The sequence below is a fragment of the Malaclemys terrapin genome, chromosome 1, assembly GCF_027887155.1.
Source record: "Malaclemys terrapin pileata isolate rMalTer1 chromosome 1, rMalTer1.hap1, whole genome shotgun sequence".
NCBI lineage: Eukaryota > Metazoa > Chordata > Testudines > Emydidae > Malaclemys > Malaclemys terrapin.
The window spans coordinates 188,853,926-188,874,899 of record NC_071505.1 but is presented as its reverse complement, the minus strand read 5'-3'; the positions used below and the strand labels follow the sequence as shown (position 1 = coordinate 188,874,899).

Genomic DNA, 20,974 nt, shown 5'->3' with positions numbered 1-20,974 from the left:
GTCCCCCTGCCCCCTCATAAGTCATCAGAAAGGTTGGATCCACAGACTTTCAACACTGTAGCACAGACTGCTACTACCTGAGCTACCCAGCTAACAACATTAGTTAGCAACAGAAGAAGACTCCCTTTAGAGGGGAAGATGGGTTGCTTGGTCCAGGTGCTGAATCCAGGGGATGCTCAGGGAAACCTAGACTGGCCTGACTTTCTCTCTTCCCCATCCTCAGGAACTGGGGCAGCTCCTGCCCCAGGTGTTGCCCTCAGTGGGAGAGACTGGCTATTGGCACCAAGGAGTGGCTGAGAGGAGCCCTGGCCCCATCTTTCTCTCTTCCCCCTCAACAATTAGATGTCGGGGAAGTGCCTACCCCACTGGTGCCTTGGAGTATGTGTATGCATGTGAATGGGCCACTGAGAGCATAGGCTGGGTTTGGAGATTTATGTGGGGCGCTCAGCCTGGCTGTCTCTCATAGACTCATAGGGTATGTCTACACTATGAGAGTATTTCGATTGTACTTAAATTGAATATGTGGAATCGATATTACAAAGTCGAACGTGTGTATCCACACTAAGGACAGTAATTTGACTTTGTGAGCCCACACTAACAGGGCAAGTGTCGACATTGGAAGCGGTGCACTGTGGGCAGCTATCCCACAGTTCCCGCAGTCCCCGCTGCCCATTGGCATTCTGGGTCGAGCGCCCAGTGCCTGCTGGGGAAAAAAATGTGTCGAGGATGGTTTTGGGTAACTGTCGTCATCCAACCGTCACTCCTGCCCTCCCTCCCTGAAAGCGCCATTGGGCAATCAGTTCGCGCACTTTTCTGGTGAGTGACAGCGCGGACGCCACAGCACTGCGAGCATGGATCCCACTGTGACCATCGCTGCAGTTATGGCCGTTGTCAACACCTCGCAGCTTATCATCCACCTTTTCCAGAGGCAGATGCTGAGAAATTGGGAGAGGTGGCTACAGCAGCACACTGAGGACATGAAGTCTGAGAGTGGCACAGACCTCTCGCAAAGCACAGGACCCCGTGCAAGCACGGACTGGTGAGACCGCATAGTGCTGCAGGTCTGGGATGAATCACAGGGGCTGTGAAACTTTCGTATGCGGAAGGGAACTTTCCTGGAACTTTGAGTTGCTGTCCCCTGCCCTGAAGCACAAGGACACCCGGATGCAAGCAGCCCTGACTGTCCAGAAGCGAGTGGCCATAGCCCTCTGGAAGCTTGCAACGCCAGACAGCTACCGGTCAGTCGTGAATCACTTTGGCGTCGGGAAATCTACCGTGGGGGTTGCTGTGATGCAAGTAGCCAACGCAATCGTTGAGCTACTGCTGTCAAAGGTAGTGACCCTTGGAAACTTCCAGGTCATCATAGATGGCTTCGACGCGATGGGATTCCCAAACTGCGGTGGGGCTATAGATGGAACTCACATCCCTATCCTGGGACCAGACCACCAGGCCAGCCAGTACATTAACCGAAAGGGCTACTTTTCAATGGTGCTGCAAGCACTGGTGGACCATAGGGGACTCATAGACTCATAGACTCATAGACTTTAAGGTCAGAAGGGACCATTATGATCATCTAGTCTGACCTACATCAACGTAGGATGGCTGGGCAAGGTTCATGACGCTCGTGTTTTCAGGAACTCTGGTCTGTTTAGACGGCTGCAGGAAGGTATTTACTTCCTGGACCAGAAAATAACTGTTAGGCATCTCCACATCCCCATAGTGATCCTCGGGGACCCAGCCTACCCACTAATGCCCTGGCTCATGAAGCTCTATACAGGCACCCTGGACAGTGGAAAAAGAACTCTTCAACTACCGGCTGAGCAAGTGCAGAATGGTGGAGTGTGCTTTTGGACGTCTCAAGGGGAGATGGAGAAGCTTACTGACTTGCTCTGATCTCAGCGAAACCAATATCCCCATTGTTATTGCAGCTTGCTGTGTGCTCCACAATCTCTGTGAGAGCAAGGGGGAGACCTTTATGGCTGGGTGGGAGGTTGAGGCAAATAGCCTGGCTGCTAATTACGCCCAGCCAGACAGCCATGTGATTAGAAGAGCCCAGCAGGACGCGCTGTGCATCCGGGAGGCTTTGAAAGCTAGGTTCCTCAGTGAGCAGGGTAACCTGTGACTATTAAGTTTGTTTAAAGAGAAGCTGAACCTGCCCCTGTTTCTTTACCCACTTACTGTTGACTATCCTCTCCAGCTACATACCCTGTTCCTCCCCCCCCCCCCCTTCCAACACATCTTTAAAAAATAAGACACGGAACTTTGTTAATGGACACCGTTTTCTTTATTACGCATTTCACGGTGAAGTGTTGAAAGTGGGACGTAGACTGTGGTGGGTAGCGGGCGTACTGATGGAAAGAACACTTCTAAAGTGGAGGAATGACAGGCTCCTGCTCCTAGAGAGGTCTGCAGTGGTGGACTGGTTGTTTCAACGGAGCCTGCCACCCCTCCTTTTTGGGACTCTGTGTGTGGGGGCTATGTGACTTTGTGGCGGGGGAGGACGGTTACAGATCCCCTGCTGTGTGGCTCTGTGATCCAGGACAAGGACCGCTGCATAAGATCTCTATCCGCCCTCCCCCACCACAAAGTCACATGCCCCCCCCCCCCCCACAGAACATGAAAACCACCTCCCAGACTGACCTGTGTGTGTGTGTGTGACCTTCTGCTGCACCTGCACCCATGTCTGTACCCTGGCAAAGGTGACTATCCTCCCCAATTACCAATCCCCTTCCCCCCTTCAAATACACCATCCCCTAAAAGAACATGATGGATACTGTAATTAACAGAAACATATCTTTTATTAACAACTACACACTTAAGGGATGAAACTGGGACGGGGGCTTGGGTGAAGCGGGAAGGAAAGGACTTATCAAATTTTTGGGAATGAGAGCCTTCTGCTACTTGAGCAGTCTGCAGGGGTGGAGTGACAGTTTTCACGGCACCTGCCACCCCTCCTTCTTGGGACTTTGGGTGAGGGGGGGTATGGGACTCTGTAGCGGGGGATGGCGGTTAGAGAGAGAGACTGCAGCAGGGCTCTGTCCTCCTGCCTCCGGTCCTGCAGAACATCCACAAGGCGCCGGAGCGTGTCTGTTTGCTCCCTTATTAGTCCAAGCAGCGTTTGAGTCGCCTGCTGGTCTTCCTGCCGCCACCTCTCCTCCCGTTCGCTGTGTGCTCGCTGGTATTGCGACATGTTCTCCCTCCACTGGGTCTGCTGTGTCAACTTGGCTCGGGAGCAGCCCATAAGTTCTGAGAACATGTCGTCCCGTGTCCTTTTCTTTCTACGCCTAATCTGCGCCAGCCTCTGCGAGGGGGATGGCAGGGTAGGTCGGGAGACATTCGCAGCTGTGGGATGGGGAAAAAGGGAGTGAATTCCTCAAAGATAATTTTTGGTGAACAATGAACATAGTCTTTCTCTGTGAACAAGACCATGCACAGCACCTATCACATGCACACTCAGGACAAGGTCGAATTTTCGGCCTTCGCATTCAGTGCCTGGGGTCTTGCAGTGGAGATCAGACAAGTGAGGCAGGACAGCGGAATTCGGGTAGCGGGCTGACATGGTAAGCCGTAGACTTTTGGCTGCTTAAATTAAATTATAGCTGTGCCCTCCTTTCAAGTTAAAAGCAGTGCTCCTATCGTTGGCCAGTTCCTGCTGCTGGCAATCCGGCAAGCCTGAATTCTACCCCTTTCCCACCCCCTCGCGGCTGTCCCCGGGAAAGATCCCTGTTTGCTGCCCCTCTCCCGCCTCCACCGTGCGGCTGTAAACCGCCGGCACGAGTTCTGTAAAGGAACAGGCAAGCAGTTCCAATAGTAACATTCCCCCAATTCTAAGCAGGTCACCATGAGCAACATCACTCTGCTGAGAATTTCGGAGACTGACAAATCTGCATGCTGCATGAAAGCCAGCAAAAACCAGGGCCATATGCCACCATGCTCTGCAAGGCAGTGATCCCAGAGTACTTGATGATAGCCTGGCGAGGAAAAGTTTCCTACTATGGAGGACACAATAAGGCCGCTCTCCCCAGGAATCTCATGCAAAGGCTCTCCAATTACCTCCAGGAGAGCTTCGTGGAGATGTCCCATGAGGATTTCAGCTCTATCCCTGGACATATAGACGTTCTATTCCAGTAGCTGCACTGCCAAGGACTAAAACGATAAGTGCCCAGGGCAAACAAATCATGAAAAGCCCATTGATGATCCTGTTCTGTTCAAAATAAATGTTTACATGTTTAAAATACTTACCGACTGATCTTTCCCCTGATTTAGGGTCCAGGTTAACGCCTGGGGACGGTTGGTAGGGGATCTCTGTGAGGGTGATGAAGAGATCCTGGCTGTCTGGGAAATCAGTGTTGTAAGCGCTGTCGACTGCCTCGTCCTCCTTCATCTTCCCCGTCCGCTAACATCTCTGAAGAAGCGGCTGTCGACAATATCCCATCCTCAGAGTCCACAGTCAGTGGTGAGGTAGTGGTGGCGGCCACACCTAGAATGGAATGCAGTGCCTTGTAGAAACGGCATGTCTGGGGCTGGGATCCGGAGCGTCCATTTGACTCTTTGGTCTTCTGGTACGCTTGTCTCAGCTCCTTGACTTTCACGCGGCACTGCGTTGCATCCCGGCTGTATCCTCTCTGTCATGGCTTTTGAGATCTTCTCGTAGATTTTTGCATTCCGTCTTTTCAATCGCAGCTCCAAAAGCACGGACTTATCACCCCACACAGCGATCAGATCCAAGACTTCCCAATGGGCCCATGCTGGGGCCCTCTTTCTATTCAGCGATTGCATGGTCACCTCTGCTGGAGAACTCTGCATCGTTGCCAGTGCTGCTGAGCTTGCCACGATGTCCAAACAGGAAACGAGATTCAAACTGCCCAGACAGGAAAAGGAATTCAAATTTTCCCGGGGCTTTTCCTGTGTGGCTGGTCAGAGCAACAGAGCTCGGACTGCTGTCCAGAGTGTCAACAGAGTGGTGCACTGTGGGATAGCTCCCGGAGCTATTAGCGTCGATTTCCATCCACACCTACCCTAATTTGACATGGCCATATCGAATTTAGCACTACTTCCCTCATTGGGGAGGAGTACAGAAATCGAATTTAAGAGACCTCTATGTCGAACTAAATAGCTTCGTTGTGTGGACGGGTGCAGGGTTAATTCGATTTAACGCTGCTAAATTCGACACAACCTCCTAGTGTAGACCAGGCCATAGACTTTAAGGTCAGAAAGGACCATTATGATCATCTAGTCTGACCTCCTGCACAATGCAGGCTACAGAATCTCACCCACCCACTCCTGTAACAAATCCCTAACCTATGTCTGAGTTTATTGAAGTCCTCAAATCGTGGTTCAAAGACCTCAAGGTGCAGAGAATCCTCCAGCAAGTGACCCGTGCCCCACGCTGCAGAGGAAGGCGAAAAACTTCTAGGGCCTCTGACAATCTGCCCTGGAGGAAAATTCCTTCCCAACCCCAAATACGGCGATCAGTTAAACCCTGAGCATGTGGGCAAGACTCACCAGCCAGTACCCAGGAAAGAATTCTCTGTAGTAACTCAGATCCCACCCCATCTAACATCCCATCACAGACCATTGGGCATATTTACCTGCTAATAATCAAAGATCAATTAATTGCCAAAATTAGGCTATCCATCAAACCATCCCCTCCATAAACTTATCAAGCTTAGTCTTGAAGCCAGACATGTCTTTTGCCCCCACTACTCCCCTTGGAAGGCTGTTCCAAAACTTCACTCCTCTAATGGTTAGAAACCTTCATCTAATTTCAAGTCTCAACTTCCTAATGTCTAGTTTATATCCATTTGTTCTTGTGTCCACATTGGTACTAAGCTTAAATAATTCCTCTCCCTCCCTGATATTTATCCCTCTGATATATTTATAAAGAGCAATCCTATCTCTACTCAGCCTTCTTTTGGTTAGGCTAAACAAGCCAAGCTCTTTGAGTCTCCTTTCATAAGACAGGTTTTCCATTCCTCAGATTATCCTAGTAGCTCTTTTCTGTACCTGGTCCAGTTTGAATTCATCCTTCTTAAACATGGGAGACCAGAACTGCACACAGTATTCCAGATGAATCTCCTCACTCCCACTCCAGCAGCAGCATGAGCCTGGCCTCACACTGTTCAGTGATTTTTGGCAGGCTGTCCAAATTTTCCTGAGGAACACAATGAGAGAATGGGAATGTGCTTTTTTTTTTTTAACATGTCATAGCTGAGCCAAATCATAACTGAATTTCATGGAGCCCCAAAAAAAGACATTCCCCCTGCCAAATATCAAAGGCCTTCTGCATACAATGGAGTTGTGGGAATTTATCAAAGAAAAGATCACAAGAATCTTTTATAATGGAAAATGTTATGGAACCTAAATTTAGGGCTTGCTACCAGCTTCTCCAATAGAACTTTAACAGTGTTCTCTTAAGATACAAATATAATGTAACACCAAGGAAATGAAATTTTAAAAATTACAGTGTTGTAATATTATGAACGGTACTTCATATAAACAAGACGGATACATTTATGGTGTAGTTGTGCTGATCCTATGCTGGTGCAAATTAGCACAGCTCCATTGAACCTATAGTGATTTTAGCTCAAGAACTGGCCCATAGTTCTCACAACAGTTGTAGCTCAGATACTTTGCATATAGTGGTCTAAATGTTCAAAATTGGCCTCTGCTTTGCACCCATAGTTTTTGATGTCAATTGATGTCATTTGGATATCTAAGTACATGACTTTCACTCTATGCATCCAAAGAAGTGAGGTTTTTACTTACGAAAGCTTATGCCCAAATAAATCTGTTAGTCTTTAAGGTGCCACCAGACTCCTTGTTGTTTAAGTACATGACTGTAGCTGGTGTTCCTTATGAAACTTTACAATCTCTGAAAACATCTGCTCAGTGTACAGTGGCAGTCAAAAAAGCTAACAGAATGTTAGGAAACATTAGGAAAGGGATAGCTAATAAGACAGAAAAAGAATGGATTTATAAAGTGGTTTTATGATCTATGTCCATGCCTTGAATACTGCATGCAGTTCTGGTCACTCCATCTCAAATATATATAAAGAATTGGAAAAAGTACAGAGAAGGGCAACAAAAGTGATTAAGGATATGGAACAACTTCCATATGAGAGGAGATTAAAAGACTAGGACTTTTCAGCTGGGAAAAGAGACAATTAAGAGGGGATATGATAGAGATGTATTAAAATAGTGAATGGTGGGGAGAAAGTGAAGAATAAGGAAGTGTTATTTGCCTCTTCACATAACAGAAGAATCAGGGCTCACCTAATGAAATCAATAGGCAGCAGGTTTAAAACAAACATAAGAAGTACTTCTTCACACAGTGCACAGTCAACCTGCACAGTCTGGGATGACGAGCAGTGGCTGCAGAACTTTTGGATGTGCAAAGCTGGAACTGTGTGCGAAGCTTGCACTGCAGTGCAAGGACACCAAAATGAGAGCTGCCCCCTCAGTGAGAAGCATGTGGTGATTGCTGTGTGGAAGCTGGCAACTCCAGCCTGCTACCGGTCAGTTGAGAATCAGTTTGCAGATGGGAAGTCCACCGTGGGAGTTGCATTTATGCAAGTGTGCAGGGCCACTAATCGCATCCTGCTACAAAGGACTGTGACTCTTGGAAATGTTTGTGAAACAGTGGATGGCTTTGCGGCAATGGGATTCCCTAACTGTGGTGGGGCAATTGATGGCACAGATATCCCAATTTTGGCCCTGGACCATCTTGTGATGGAGTACATTGACAAAAAGGGGTACTTCTCTATGGTATTGCTGGTGCTTGTGGATCACCAGGCTTGTTTCACTGACATCTTCAGGAACACCGGCCTGTACAGAAAGCTGCAAACAGGGACTTTCTTTCCACACCATATGATTCCACTGGGGGATGTTGAAATGCCCATAGTTATCCTTGGAGACCCAGCCTTACACGGGATACTCCCCCCGCCCCCACTCCCCTGGTTCATGAAGCCTTACACAGGAAACTTGGACAGTGGCAAGGAGCGCTTCAACATGCTGAGCAGGTGCAGAATGACCATTGAATGTGCATTTGGCATATTAAAAGCATGCTGGCACTGTCTTTATAGCAGGTTAAACCTAAATTAGGAAAATATTCCCATGGTCATAGCAACCTGCTGTGTGCTGCATAATATTTGTGAAGCTAAGGGTGAAACGTTTCCCCAGAGGTAGAGCGTGGAAGTGGATCGGCTGGTGGCTGATTTTGAGCAGCCAGATATAAGGGCTATTAGAGGGGCACAAGGGGGCGCTATTTGAACCAGGGAGGCTTTGAGGCACCATTTTGACAATGAGCACCAGTAATGGGTCTTGCTGTAAAGCATTCTGCCATGCTTTGTTAACTTGCCGCCTTGCATGATAATTTTGATGATTGCTTCCTGACTGTGATTTGCAGACTGTGAATGTGCCAATTGCCACTGTGTATTAATTCCAGCAGCAACCACCATGTGTAGGAAACAAGACTGATTATCTTTAAGAGTATTTTTTATTAAATATCAATAAACAACCCACAGAAAATGCTTTCTGGAAAGGGACATAACACTGACAAGGGCACTTCCCCAGCGGAGGCTCTCATAGCTGTGTATAACTACAGCTGTCATTTTGGAAGCTGTCCGAAAGGGCAGAGTGAATGGGGTACTGTGACGGGCCGGAAAGATGCAAGGAGGGTGAGGGAGGAGTTTAGGGAGGGCATGGCAAGCAGGTCTGTATGGGCTGCAGGGGAGAGGGGGAGGCGAGCACACCTGTGTTCTGCCTGCAATGCTATTAGGGACTTGAGCATCTCTATTTACTCCTCCATCACTTTTATCATCTACTCCTGGCCCACTACAATTTGCTCATGCCCCTGCTTCCTCTCCTGGCTCACTATTTTTAAATTTTCGTTAACTGAGTCTCTCCATGCTTTGTGTTCTTGATCTGTGGCATGAGAGGCTTGGAGCATCTCTCAAAACATGTCCTCCTTGTGCCTCCTCGGTCACTTCCTTATCTAGCAGAGGCACTCCGCCAGTGTATAGGGGGTTCCCGTGAAGACTACACCTGCAGAAGCATAAGAAACAATAAACAGAGGCATGATTCTTTGTGCACTCACAGCTTCAAATGATAATAGTAAAATACACCTCTTTCTCACTGTCCCTTGGAAGCACAGAGCTCAGCAAACACCCTACACATGGTAAGTTCAGCTCAGGAGTGGGAGGGGACATTCAAGCTGGGGCAAAGAGTCTTGGTGGCTTTTTAAAGAGGATCGCTGCAAGCGAGTAGGGACAATATTGTAAATTCTGCCACCATTTTCCACATGCAGGGGTCATTGAAGCGGATATCTCATTCCTGAGGCTAAGCAAGGATACATCTCCTGCATACGTGTGGCTTCAGGCCCAGTCACCGGCTGCTCGCCTGTGTGCTTCTTTGGTCCCTGCACAAATGATTGCCAATTGGCACAGGAAAGTTTCCTACAATGAGGGAAGAAACAAAGCAACTCTGCCAAGGAACCTCCGGAAGAGGATTGCCGAATACCTCCAGGAAACTTTCATAGTGATCTTTCTAGAGGATTCCCATGAAATCTCGGTGTTCATTAACACACTGTTCTGCAGGAGCCCCGCTGCATAGATGTGTAGCAGACGCAAACAGTGCTAGTCTTGTACATTTCTATCCCTTAACCAATTCTAGCATATAAGAAAGCAAAGGACAGCTCTACCTCATGTAACCAAGCAGTATCAACTCAAAACAAGCACATCCCAGAGCTTTCTTCTCCTGCATCATGCACGCCAGAGACAGAGTGCTGGGACTGGATCAAACCTTCCAGGGTTGAGAAGAGGTCCTGGCTCACCACAGCACAGGCCTGTTCCACCTCATCCTCAATTCCACTTTCTCGTCTACCACTTCATCCTCGGGCTTGAGTCCACAGACCGCTCTCTCCAGTCCATGGGGCTCTTGGTGGAGGAGGTGGGAATGCCACAGAGGATGGTGTCCAGCTCCTTATAGAAGTGGAAGGTCTTCAGCACCAGAGCAACGGTTTGACTCCCTTGTTTCTGGTACACCTGCCTCAGCTCCTTTATCTTCACACAGCACTGATGCGTGTACCATTCATAGCCCTTATCCAACTTCCCACGAGAAATCTCACCATAGGTATCAAAGTTCCTACGGCTGGAGCGGAGCTGGGACTGCACAGCCTCCTCTCCCCACAGTGCCAGCAGATCCAACAACTCAGATGTGCTCTAAGCAGGAGAGCGTTTGCTGCATGGAGCCACCATGGTCAGCTGGGAAGATGCGATGTGAGCTCTCCAGGCTGAGCAAACAGGAAGTGAAATTTCAAAAATTCCAAGTCCCATAAAGGGGAGAAGGGGCGGTGTGATGGCGGGGGCTAAGGGAGAAGGGGTGGTATGAGGGCCAGGCCTCAGGGGGCAGTGTGGGGCAGGGGGATGGGGCCACAGATCAGGCCCTGTGGCCCCCAGACTTTTAAGGTGCTTCCATCACTCCTGCTCTAAGGGGAAAGTGTCTAAGAGGTTTCAGGAGAGCTGTGGCACTTGTTCTGTGGTGTAGATGGCCAGACTGAGGGATTCCAATGCCCAAGAAAGGATGTCAGATATGAGGTCTGCACCTGGGAGTCCATCTGAGAGACCCAGAGCTTGGAACAGTGACCAGTCAATACCCAGATCCAGGGGCCTTAGAACCACATGTGATTCAGTGGTTAGATCCAATCACAGCAGACTGAAGTTCAATCAGAGAGGGGGACTGGCTCAGGCTCTGACAGTCACTGAAAGAGAGGCAACAGAAAACAAACAAACAAAGGAAAAAAATTAGAAGAAGGAAAAATGCACAGAAAAGAAAAAAAATAGACCAAAGACAGGGGAAAGAGAGAGGAAAAAGTGGGCAGAAATAAAATGAGGAATGGAAGCATTTTTCTGGGGCATGGTGCATAGGAACATGAAGGGTAGGAACAGAGTGTGCAAGGTACCAGTTGAATGCAAGGTGAAGGCTCCAATATTAAATGCTGATGCACCCATGTTGTTCAGTAAAACTGTCTGGCCAAGAAGGAAGTAATACTGAAATACTCCAGAATTTCATCTAATACCACTAGGCTGGGAAGTCATCCAGAATGGGATTCACATAGTTATTTAGGTGCCTAATTCCCATGAAAGTTAGCACCTAAATACCTTTCCCACCCATCATAATCTCGTATCATAATATGGGCCCCCTCAGGAATGAGGGGAGAACTGAAGATTTCTGAGCAGGATAGTCTTCTCCACTCAACTCCCTACCGTTATGGAGAAAAATATTAAGTGAAGGAGATGAATAGAACTAGGATCCAAATTGTTGGGTATGTGGAAGGAATTTGGAGTTGCATATTTGGGAGGTAGGAAATGGCTGTTCTACATGCACAAAAATCAAAATCCTGCCTCCAGTACCTAATGCAAGTGACGTAGCTGGACCCCTTTCTCATTCTTTGTCAGTCTTGTCTATTTAGACTGTAAGCTTGTCTGGCGGAGGGACAGTTTCTTATGTGTTTGCACAGCCAGTGATCTAATAGAGACCTCTATTTGTTTGGGGGCCTCTGGACACTATTATAATGCAGTTAAATAATAAGAATACATAAATAATGGTTGGGATAAGATATATGGCCTTTGGTCACTGCAAAGCAGGATAGCCTCACCCCAATCAGATATATGCAGACGCTTTCATTAAATTCAATAGCTGCAGTATTAGGCGCAGACACTATGAAAACCTTGCTACTGTGTATACCTGTGTTCTTCCAGTGCTGTGCACAGTGTTAATGCATACACTGTAAAATCAGAGTTAATGATATAACCTGTAAGTAGGCCTCTCCATACCCCCACACAAAGATTAGTTCAAGCAGGAATTCCTGTTAGGAATAATCTCTGTAAAGCCTGTAGGTAGGGACCATTGCCAGGGCAGGAGCTCTATGCAGATAAACATGCCCAGTCCACATCACACTCAATCTAGTTACAAAGTGCATGCAGAGCGCTCTCTATATAGGTTTGGAGAGAGGCAAAATAAGGGTGAACCACTTCTATGTCCCCATCCCACCGTTGACCATAGACTTTCTTTCAGGAGTCCATGGGCAGGGCCTGCCAGAATGTGACTCCAAGGAGCTAGCAGTAGGCTGTAGCAATAATGCATAGTTCTGCCTCTAGACAGGGCCCTACAAATAGAGAATTACCTGTGCCCAGAAGAAAACAGCTGAATTCTTTAGGAATTTATACTTCATAATGTATCGGGGAGGGTTAAAGTATACCAAGAGTTGGGCAGCTTGACCCAAATAAGATTGTATTTATCTATGGATGAGCTCTAGTTCAGAGGTAGGGTCAGAAGACATTAATCTCAATTCTATTCCCCCTGAATACCGGAGGCATAAAGTAGACCAGCTCTAGAGACTACTCTGCCTGCCATGCTTTCCTAGTGCAGGGGCCCAGAACAGCAGGGACATGTGCTCTGGTAAAAGGACAATGAGGATACTTAGGAGGCTAAATAAGACGATTTTGCAGTAATCAAAGTGGACTATAATGAGGGCCCGAATGAAAGATTTGGCTGTGAAAAGAAGATCTGGGGGTGGGAAAAAAAGGATGGATGTTGAGGAGGTAGAAATAGCAGGATTTGGATATGGCCTGATGTATATGACAGGGAAAGGGAGGAGTCAAAAGTACCCCAAATCGCAGGTTTGAGTGATGGGAAAGATGGTGGTGCTGTCAGCAGTGATAGAAAAGGGGCACAGCAGGGAAGGTTTGGGAGGAAACATAAGGAGTTTGATTTTGGTCGTGTTACGCTTCAGCTGATGACAAGACATCGCATCAGGGAGAAGCTAAAATGTGGGATTGAATGGAAGGAGATAGGCTGGGGAAGAAAGAGATTTGCAAATCATTATCCTAGATATGATAGTGCTATCTGATGAAATTGCCCAGAGACAATGAGAATTGAGAAGAGCCCCGGGTATCCCTACAGGCAGTGGGAGGGGGAGAAGGAGAACCTACTGAAAGAAATGCTGAAAGAGCCATCAGAGAAATAGGAGGAGAACCAGGAGAGGACAGTATCTCAAAATCCCAGTGAGAATAAGATAGCAAAGGTGACTGACAGTGTCAAAAGTAGCAAAGATGTATGAATTTAGGATAACTTTTGAGAAAGATAACTAAATACCGCCTTAGCACTAGCATTTTACAGACTGTAATAGACAACCTGTGTTGTAATGTCTTCACAGAGTTCTCATTGCCCCAAGTCTTACTGAACTCTTGAAATAAGTATACAGGTTGACATAGGTGTCATTTGCAAGGTCTCCATATTCTCTCCCCACATTTGAGTTTGGCATCTCAGAGCAAACTTTAAATAAGCAAATTTTCTTTTTCCTGCTGCATGCCAGACTGTGGCACTACTAATTTCCCCAGAGCTCCTGAACTTCTTTTGGTTTCCATCTGATGATTCCTTTTCACTCACTGGAAGCTGAGAGTTGTTTAAATTACAGCTTGATGTCTTCTGTGCAGTGATGGGCAACCTGAAGTCCGTGGGCTGCACACTGCCCATCAGGGTAATCTGCTGACGGGCCGCCAGTTCGTTTACATTTGCATGGCCGCCCACAGCTCCCAGTGGCCACGGTTCGCCATTCCTGGCCAATGAGAGCTGCAGGATGTGGCGGTCAGCACATCCCTGAGGCCTATGCTGCTTCCCACAGCTCCAATTGGCTGGGAATAGCAAAACGCAGCCACTGGGAACTGCAGGCGGCTGTGCAAATGTAAACAAACTGTCTGGCAGCTCGCCAGCGGATTACCCTGATGGGCCGCAGGTTGTCCACCACTGCTTCTGTGGTTTATCAGTTCTGTGACTGGTAAGCACGCAGGTAGCTGTAAGTAAATGGGCTCCAGAGCTCTGGAGAACAGTAAGGGCAGCCCAACTAGTCACGGGAAACTGGGAGAGGGAAGTGATTTTATTTTGTAGGGATGGTGGATTCTATCGCTGGATAGGATGGTTGGATGAATGCTAAAAGGAAAGGGGTAATAATATCATGAAAGAGCAGTGATAAGAAGAGCACTTCCTGATGGTGGAATCTAATTATTATTTCAGCCCTTGGCTCATTTCAGAAACTTGTAAACTTGATTAATTTCCCATTGCAATGGTAGTTCTGAGTGGCATAACTCAGAAGCTGTTTATAGCGGTCTTCTGTTCCTCTCCTTTTGTTCTGTCCACTGAATTTATTTCCACAAGGCACCATTTAAAAAAAGATTCCATGGGGAAGGATGGGAGAAAGCAGACCTCAGTCTATATTATTTATACATTGGGGGGTAGAGCTGGCAATAGTCTGACTTGTAACTGAAAAGAGGACATTATAGTCTTAGGCCATGTCTACATGTACAACGCTGTGGTGAAGATGCTCTATGCTGGTCTCCCATAGGCATAAAAAAACCACCCCTGCAAGCAGCATAAGTTATATCAGCAGGAGAAGCTCTCCCACCAACATAGCACTGTGCACGAGTGCTTATATCAGTGTAACTTACGTTGCTTGGGGGTGGAATATTCACACACCTAAGGGACATAAGTTTTGCCGACATAGGCAGATGTGTAGACATGCCTTACTTACATTAGATTTTCAGAGCACTGTAGAAAAGTTAACTAATTAAACTAGAACAGTTTAGAGACACTGTCAGTGCAATTGGGTGAAGGGTTTGCTCACACATTCAGCCCATCCCTTCACCAAGACCTTTCTTTCTTTCTGAAATGACATAGCTGCTGGTTCATCTTTTGGACAGTCCATTTCTTTGCTGAGTGGGATAAAGTCTGATTCTGCAGAAGGCCATCCTGCATCCTGACACAGCTTAGAATTTTCCAATCCTAAGACTAAAACAGATTCTCACTGGAAGCAAAAGAATCCTATAAACACTTGTTTAAACTGCCCCTGCACTTGGAGTACAGAACCTCTACATGTTCCGATCAGAAAGTATTTATCGGGCAAACGGTTAATTAAAATAAATGATTTAATTAATTCTACATATCTGATATGAAAATGTACTGATTTTCACATTCCAAACAATTTTAAAGACTAAATATCGTGCATGAGTTTGGACAAGTTTTAGTGTCTGAAACTACTGGATTGAACAGTTATTTAAAAACAAAATCCATACCATGCTTTCTAAGCTCAGGAATACACCCACCTTCCTCAGATAATGTGGTCATACTTAGCTCCAGAATGAGTATGTGAGGGTGGACAATTTCTGTTTACTGACTTGTCGTGGAAGGATAGTGTTCAGTCCACTTGCCAAGCACCAATTTGAAATTCAAGAAGTAATGGTTCTTTGAGCTCTACAGTCTTTCAAAGTACAAATTGAAAAGCTGAAAAAAACTGCATGTGGAATGCTCACAATTTCTCACTTTTATGGCAGTTGCTGATTCTCTGAAGGAAATATCATGTCTAATGGAAACAAATTGTACAGTGGCAGAGACTTTTAAATAGCCACGTATCATTAATATTTTAATGAGGAGTTCCCACAAGAAAATGTCCCTGTTAGCCTGTGATAAACCCCTTCTTCCAAATGTGCCTGGGCTACAAAGAGGAATGGGGGACTGACTGGACAGTCTATTCATTTTTTTATGTCCAAAACACTGTCTCTTAACCATAGCCAAGGAAGGAGGGCAACAAATGTATAGGAAACACATTTCACTGGAAATGTTTACACTTTGTTTCTGAAAATATAGGGGGTATATTGACAGTACAGCGGAGTGTTCAACGAAGTGTGATTTGAAATGGGGTGTTGTGTACGACAGGCCTTTCAGGGTGGGGACTCAAGTTCCTTTTCTTGGAAATTTTATTAAAGTACCTGACATTTAATGTAATCTTCTGAATTCCATAGACTACTCTCTAGAAAAAGCAGAGTCCTGTGGCACCTTAAAGACTAACAGATGTATTGGAGCATAAGTTTTCATGGGTGAATACCCACTTTGTCAGACGCATGCGGGTATTCACCCACAAAAGCTTAAGCTCCAGTACATCTGTTAGTCTATAAGGTGCCACAGGACTCTTTGTTGCTTTTTACAGATCCAGACTAACACGGCTACCTCGCTGATACTCTCTAGAAGTATTTTAAGGAGCCCCAGGGATAAATTGTCTCTAAGGTAATTAAGCAACATCCCGAGAGAGAGAGTATGTGAGGAGCAGGGGTGGATTCCATAGCCCAGATTCTCTAGTCCTAAAGCCACTTTGTTCCATGATGTAACCTTGGACACAATGGAGAATCCAATCCCATTAGAGGGCAGGAAATCACCCAAATCTTACCTTTAGTTTAGCGGTGGAATTTTAATAAGGAGCTTCTGAGTGTCGCTGTGAGCCCTTTCCAGCACCTCGTGGCTTTTAAAAACTCTCTAAAAATTAATCCAAACTAAGAGAGTCTCCCTGCAAAGCAGTAAGACTTATGTTTCAGGAAGGTATAACCCACCAGGAGTCGTGGGAGATCACAAAAAATTTGTTAAAATGTTTCCCCCCTTTTTTTAATTTAAATTTGAAATTTCCATGAAGAATCTTGTAAAAACAAAAAACCAACCCTGAAATTGTTGGCCAGCTCTACATAGCCACACTTGTGATGACTAAACCAAATAGTTCAGAGATTTGGTTTGGCTAAGCACGAAAAGGTTTGTCTACCTAGTTGAACCCAAAAGATTCCCATCCATGCATACTCTTCAGACCCCTTGTGTCCTGTATCCCTTTCTCTCTTAGGCTCTTTTTCCTCACTTCATTTCTCCCTTGCCAGTCTTTTAGAACTCTACTACCTTCCCCTTTGTAACCCCCCTCCACTTTTTCTTCCCTACAGACTCCCAGTGCCTTCTAAGCCTCCCTGATGCCTCATGATCATATTCCAGGTTTCCAGCTCCTCCAGACTTTCACAGGGGGTGTCTCCTGCTTGTTGAGTTGTGACCCTTACCCTTCTAACAGCCCCTCCACAGCACTAATAATGATTCAAAAGATGCATCTAAGGGTAGGAGCAATTAAGTTGCTGTGTTCAGGTGTTATCACTGTTTTCTAACTAATTTCCTACTTTTTTTCTTTCTTTTGCAGAAAAGTTTGTTAAAAAATCAACAAAAATCTTTCTCAAACCCCCTAAAGTGTGCAGACAGCAGAGTAGTTTGAATAGGAGTTATGTAATGCACATTTCTTTGTAGATAATTGGAGGCTCAAATAGCAGTGCAGTGCAGGTGATTTTAATATTTTGTGGACACTCTGTAACCTACAACAGATATTTCACTGCCTGCATATTGCTTGCCAAAAACACACTGAAACTTAGCATGCAGTACTTATTGCTATGATTGTTTCTGAGCTGCAGGGAACAAAAGAGGATAGCAAGTCAGTTTTGGAGATAATGCTTCATGCAATACCAAGATATAGAACACAGCTTGTGACTAATCTAACTGTGAAACAGAATTTTCCTGTGTTGGCCGCATGAGAGTAACAAAGGAAAGCAAAGCTCAGGTGAGTGCAAAAAATTAGCAGAGGAAATAACTAGTTAGATCTGATTAGAATTTATCAAAAAAATTGTTTTGCTTTTGTTTTTTGTCATGCCTATAAGCTTTCAGTACTTACTTGGAAAAAATCACTGAACTCCTATTGATTTTGGTTGGAGTTTGCAATTCAGGAGAAATGCTGGGTTCCAGGCTCTCATAGCACTTTAATTAAAATCTCTTTTATATAAAGTCATACTACTGCTAACCTTATCTATGAATTTTGCTTGCAAAATACTATCTTTAAAACAGATAAATCCAGATCATTCTTGGCAATGTGTGAGAGGAATATTACTGCATTTATGACACAATAGTGATACTGTAAATATTCTGATTTATTTTATCATAGCCTTAAGCCAAGGAAAAATAAACAAAATGTGAAGGTATGGTAGTAGAATTCGCATTGTAATGCATGATTGGATTCTTAGATGTTTGGGGCCAACTTCATTGCTTGTGTAACTGCATAATATCAGGGGAGTTACAGAATGGTTGTACTTGACCTTTGAAGTTTAACATTAACTAAATGTTCAGGTGGCATTTCTGGTATGTTGTGAGAGATAATGCTGTGGAATTTGGATTAAATATTTAATTTCAACAAGAAGCTGTCTGTATCCTGAATTCAAAAGAAACATGTTTTCCTAACTTTTAAAATAGTTGCTATACATGGGAGATGAGTTTGAAATTAAATTACCTTGGAGTGAGCTCCTTAAAGATTGCTCTAGAACACTCATCTGCCTCTTTTCATGGATGTGTAAATCCTGGGACATTTGCCAGCCACCATAATTTCTGTAAATATACTGGTGTGACCAAATATCAAAGAAATAAGTGGACTGAAATGTACCTCTTTTGTAAACTATAAATTTGGAATGTAATTGAGAGGACAATGAAGCCATTCTATCAAGATGCAATGATGTTTCTAATTTTGAACATGCTCTTTGTTGGGTTTTCAGGAGGGACTGAATCCAGAATATCTAGATCCAAAGCATAGACTTCTATGTGACCAAAACCCATTAGCAAGGAGCTGTCCTCTGAGGATCAGCCACAGATTACTAATACAAGGTATCAAGGCTGCTTCCCCACTTTGAACTTTAGGGTACAAATGTGGGGGCATGCATGAAAACTTAAGCTTAACTACCAGTTTAGATCTGGTCCGCTGCCACCATCCCAAAGCTAATTCCCTTCCCTGGGTAAGGGACCTTCACCAATTCCCTGGTGAATACAGATCCAACCCCCTTGGATCTTAAAACAAGGAGAAATTAACCATCCCCCCTCCTTCCTCCCACCAACTCCTGGTGGCTCAAGATCCAACCCCTTTGGATCTAAAAATGAGGAAAAATCAATCAGGTTCTTAAAAAGAAGGCTTTTAATTAAAGAAAAAGGTAAAAATCCTCTCTGTAAAATCAGGATGGGAAAATAACTTTACAGGGTAAACAAACTTAAAGAGCTTAGAGGACCCCCCCTCTAGCCTTAGGTTCAAAGTACAGCAAACAGAGATAAACACTCTAGCAAAAGGTACATTTACAAGTTGAGAACACAAAGAAACTAACATGCCTTGCCTGGCTATTTACTTACAAGTTTGAAATATGAGAGACTTGTTCAGAAAGATTTGGAGAACCTGGATTGATGTCTGGTCCCTCTTAGTCCCAAGAGCGAACAACTTCCCAAACATAAAGAGCACAAACAAAAGCCTTCCCCCTCACCCCAAGATTTGAAAGTATCTTGTCCCCTTATTGGTCCTTTGGGTCAGATGTCAGCCAGGTTACCTGAGCTTCTTAACCCTTTACAGGGAAAAGGATTTTGGAGTCTCTGGCCAGGAGGGATTTTATAGGACTGTACACCGGAGAGCTGTTACCCTTCCCTTTATAGTTATGACAGAAGGGTAGTCTAACAAGCTACCAAATGCATTTTAAAATATTCTGTTAATAGGGTGCTACACAAACTTTTGTATATTAAAAGGCTCCATTGTTTAATTAAATCAGGATTGGATTGGAACCCTATGAATATTCATTATTATTACTACTATTTGTTTCTTGCAGACCCCATTTTTTTAAACAATAAGCTTTTATTTTACTGTGCTGGTTGATGCACTGGACATGTGCTCTAGAGATGAGAGAACATTTAAACATTTTAAGGGCTAAATTCTTCCCTCGGATTCAAAGAAGATTCTGGCTGGCTTCAGTGAGAACTACACCCCTGGGCAGAATTTTGTCCTAATCGGTCTTACTGTATAAGGTTTCAAATTAATCAGAAAAAAAATATTCCCACCCATGTATCTTATCTCTTATCTTGAGGCAGGATATTATGTATTAGTAGTAGTAGTAGTATTTACCATTAGTAGTACTGTAATATTTATCATGTGCAGTAGGTGTAAGAGACCAGGGAGGCTAAGCCTCCCCAAACAAGATGCAGCGCACCTCTCTCTAAAAGTGCTGCTGCTGGCCCACCGCCTTCAGAGTGCTGCCACCAAAAGGACATCTGGGCCATAGCCCCGCCCGTGCTCCACTCCAAGGCTCTGCTCCCACTTGTCTTCTTCCCCCATGGCCTTGCCCACACTTCTCTTCCCGCCCCAACTCCCTCTTCCCCCCCAAGGTCCCGCCCTTGTTCTGCCTCTTCCCCCTTAGGACCCCAATCCTGTTCACACCTCTCCACCCCCTCCAAGGAATGGTGGGTGGGAGAGATCTTGGGGGAGGGGGTGGAGAGGTGCGAGCAGTGGGTAGGGGGGCTTCGGGGGAGGGGTCAAAGTGGCAGCAGCCTCAGGGGAGGAGATGAAGAGGCACAAGAAGTGGGCGGGGGGGCCTCGAGGGCAGAAAGGGAGTGGCAGATAGGGGAGCCTCAGGGGAGGGGGTAGATAGGGGAGGGGACCAATCAGGAAGAGGTCTGGGGTGGAGTGTGGGTGGGACCTTGGGGGAGGAGGCCGAGCTGGGGCGGGCCTCAGGGTGGAGCAGGGGGCGGGGCCATAGTCCAGGCACTAGTGGCCTCCCCCACTTCTAGGGAGCTTCCGGTGCTCACACCCGGCCTCCCCAAATGCAGGAGTCACACGCCACCCAGGGTATTTATACTCCCTTAGTAGGGACTCTAAAAACATGGGGCTGGATGGCTGAAGATCAGGGTGTCCCTATTAGCTCTTGTGGCTCCTCCATCCAGTGCACCCAAGTGGAGCTTGGGCAGGATGAAGAATCTACTACATTGTCTGTAGCACACATGAAGGTTGTTAAACTGCTTTGCTACTTTGCTTTGATGAAGTAGTATAAAGGAGGCAGAACATATCCATTGAATCTGGCCAAAAAAGTAAAAAGAAAAGTGACAAGAAAATAAAGATTTTTGTTATTATGTCTATTACAAGATAGTAATAAAATTATAGAACTGTCTAGAACAGGGGTCGGCAACCTGTGGCACGCGGCTCACCAGGGTAAGTACCCTGGCGGGCCGGGCCAGTTTGTTTACCTGCCGCGTCGGCCAATTGCGGCTCCAACTAGCCGCG

The 20,974-nt window shown here is 45.8% G+C and overlaps 2 protein-coding genes across 4 annotated transcripts in view; one reads left to right on the top strand and one right to left on the bottom strand.

The window, feature by feature from the left end:
• Nucleotides 1-20,974, top strand: part of C1H21orf62 (chromosome 1 C21orf62 homolog) — a 39,685-nt gene that overhangs the window by 14,561 nt on the left and 4,150 nt on the right. The window contains exon 2 of one of the 3 annotated variants that reach the window (XM_054048304.1): nucleotides 17,319-17,464. The exons of the other annotated variants lie outside the window; for them this stretch is intronic. Coding sequence (XP_053904279.1) covers nucleotides 17,435-17,464 — 30 coding nt within the window. The 5' untranslated portion in view covers nucleotides 17,319-17,434. The remainder of the gene's footprint in view (nucleotides 1-17,318; nucleotides 17,465-20,974) is intronic. 3 annotated transcript variants of the gene reach the window in all.
• On the bottom strand, nucleotides 2,790-19,134 carry LOC128848349 (uncharacterized). The gene is made up of 3 exons (XM_054048332.1): nucleotides 19,066-19,134; nucleotides 4,243-6,154; nucleotides 2,790-3,342 (listed from the first exon to the last, which is right to left on the bottom strand). Exons 2-3 carry the CDS (start codon nucleotides 4,382-4,384, stop codon nucleotides 2,870-2,872), a joined length of 615 nt encoding a protein of 204 aa, XP_053904307.1. The 5' UTR covers nucleotides 4,385-6,154; nucleotides 19,066-19,134; the 3' UTR covers nucleotides 2,790-2,869.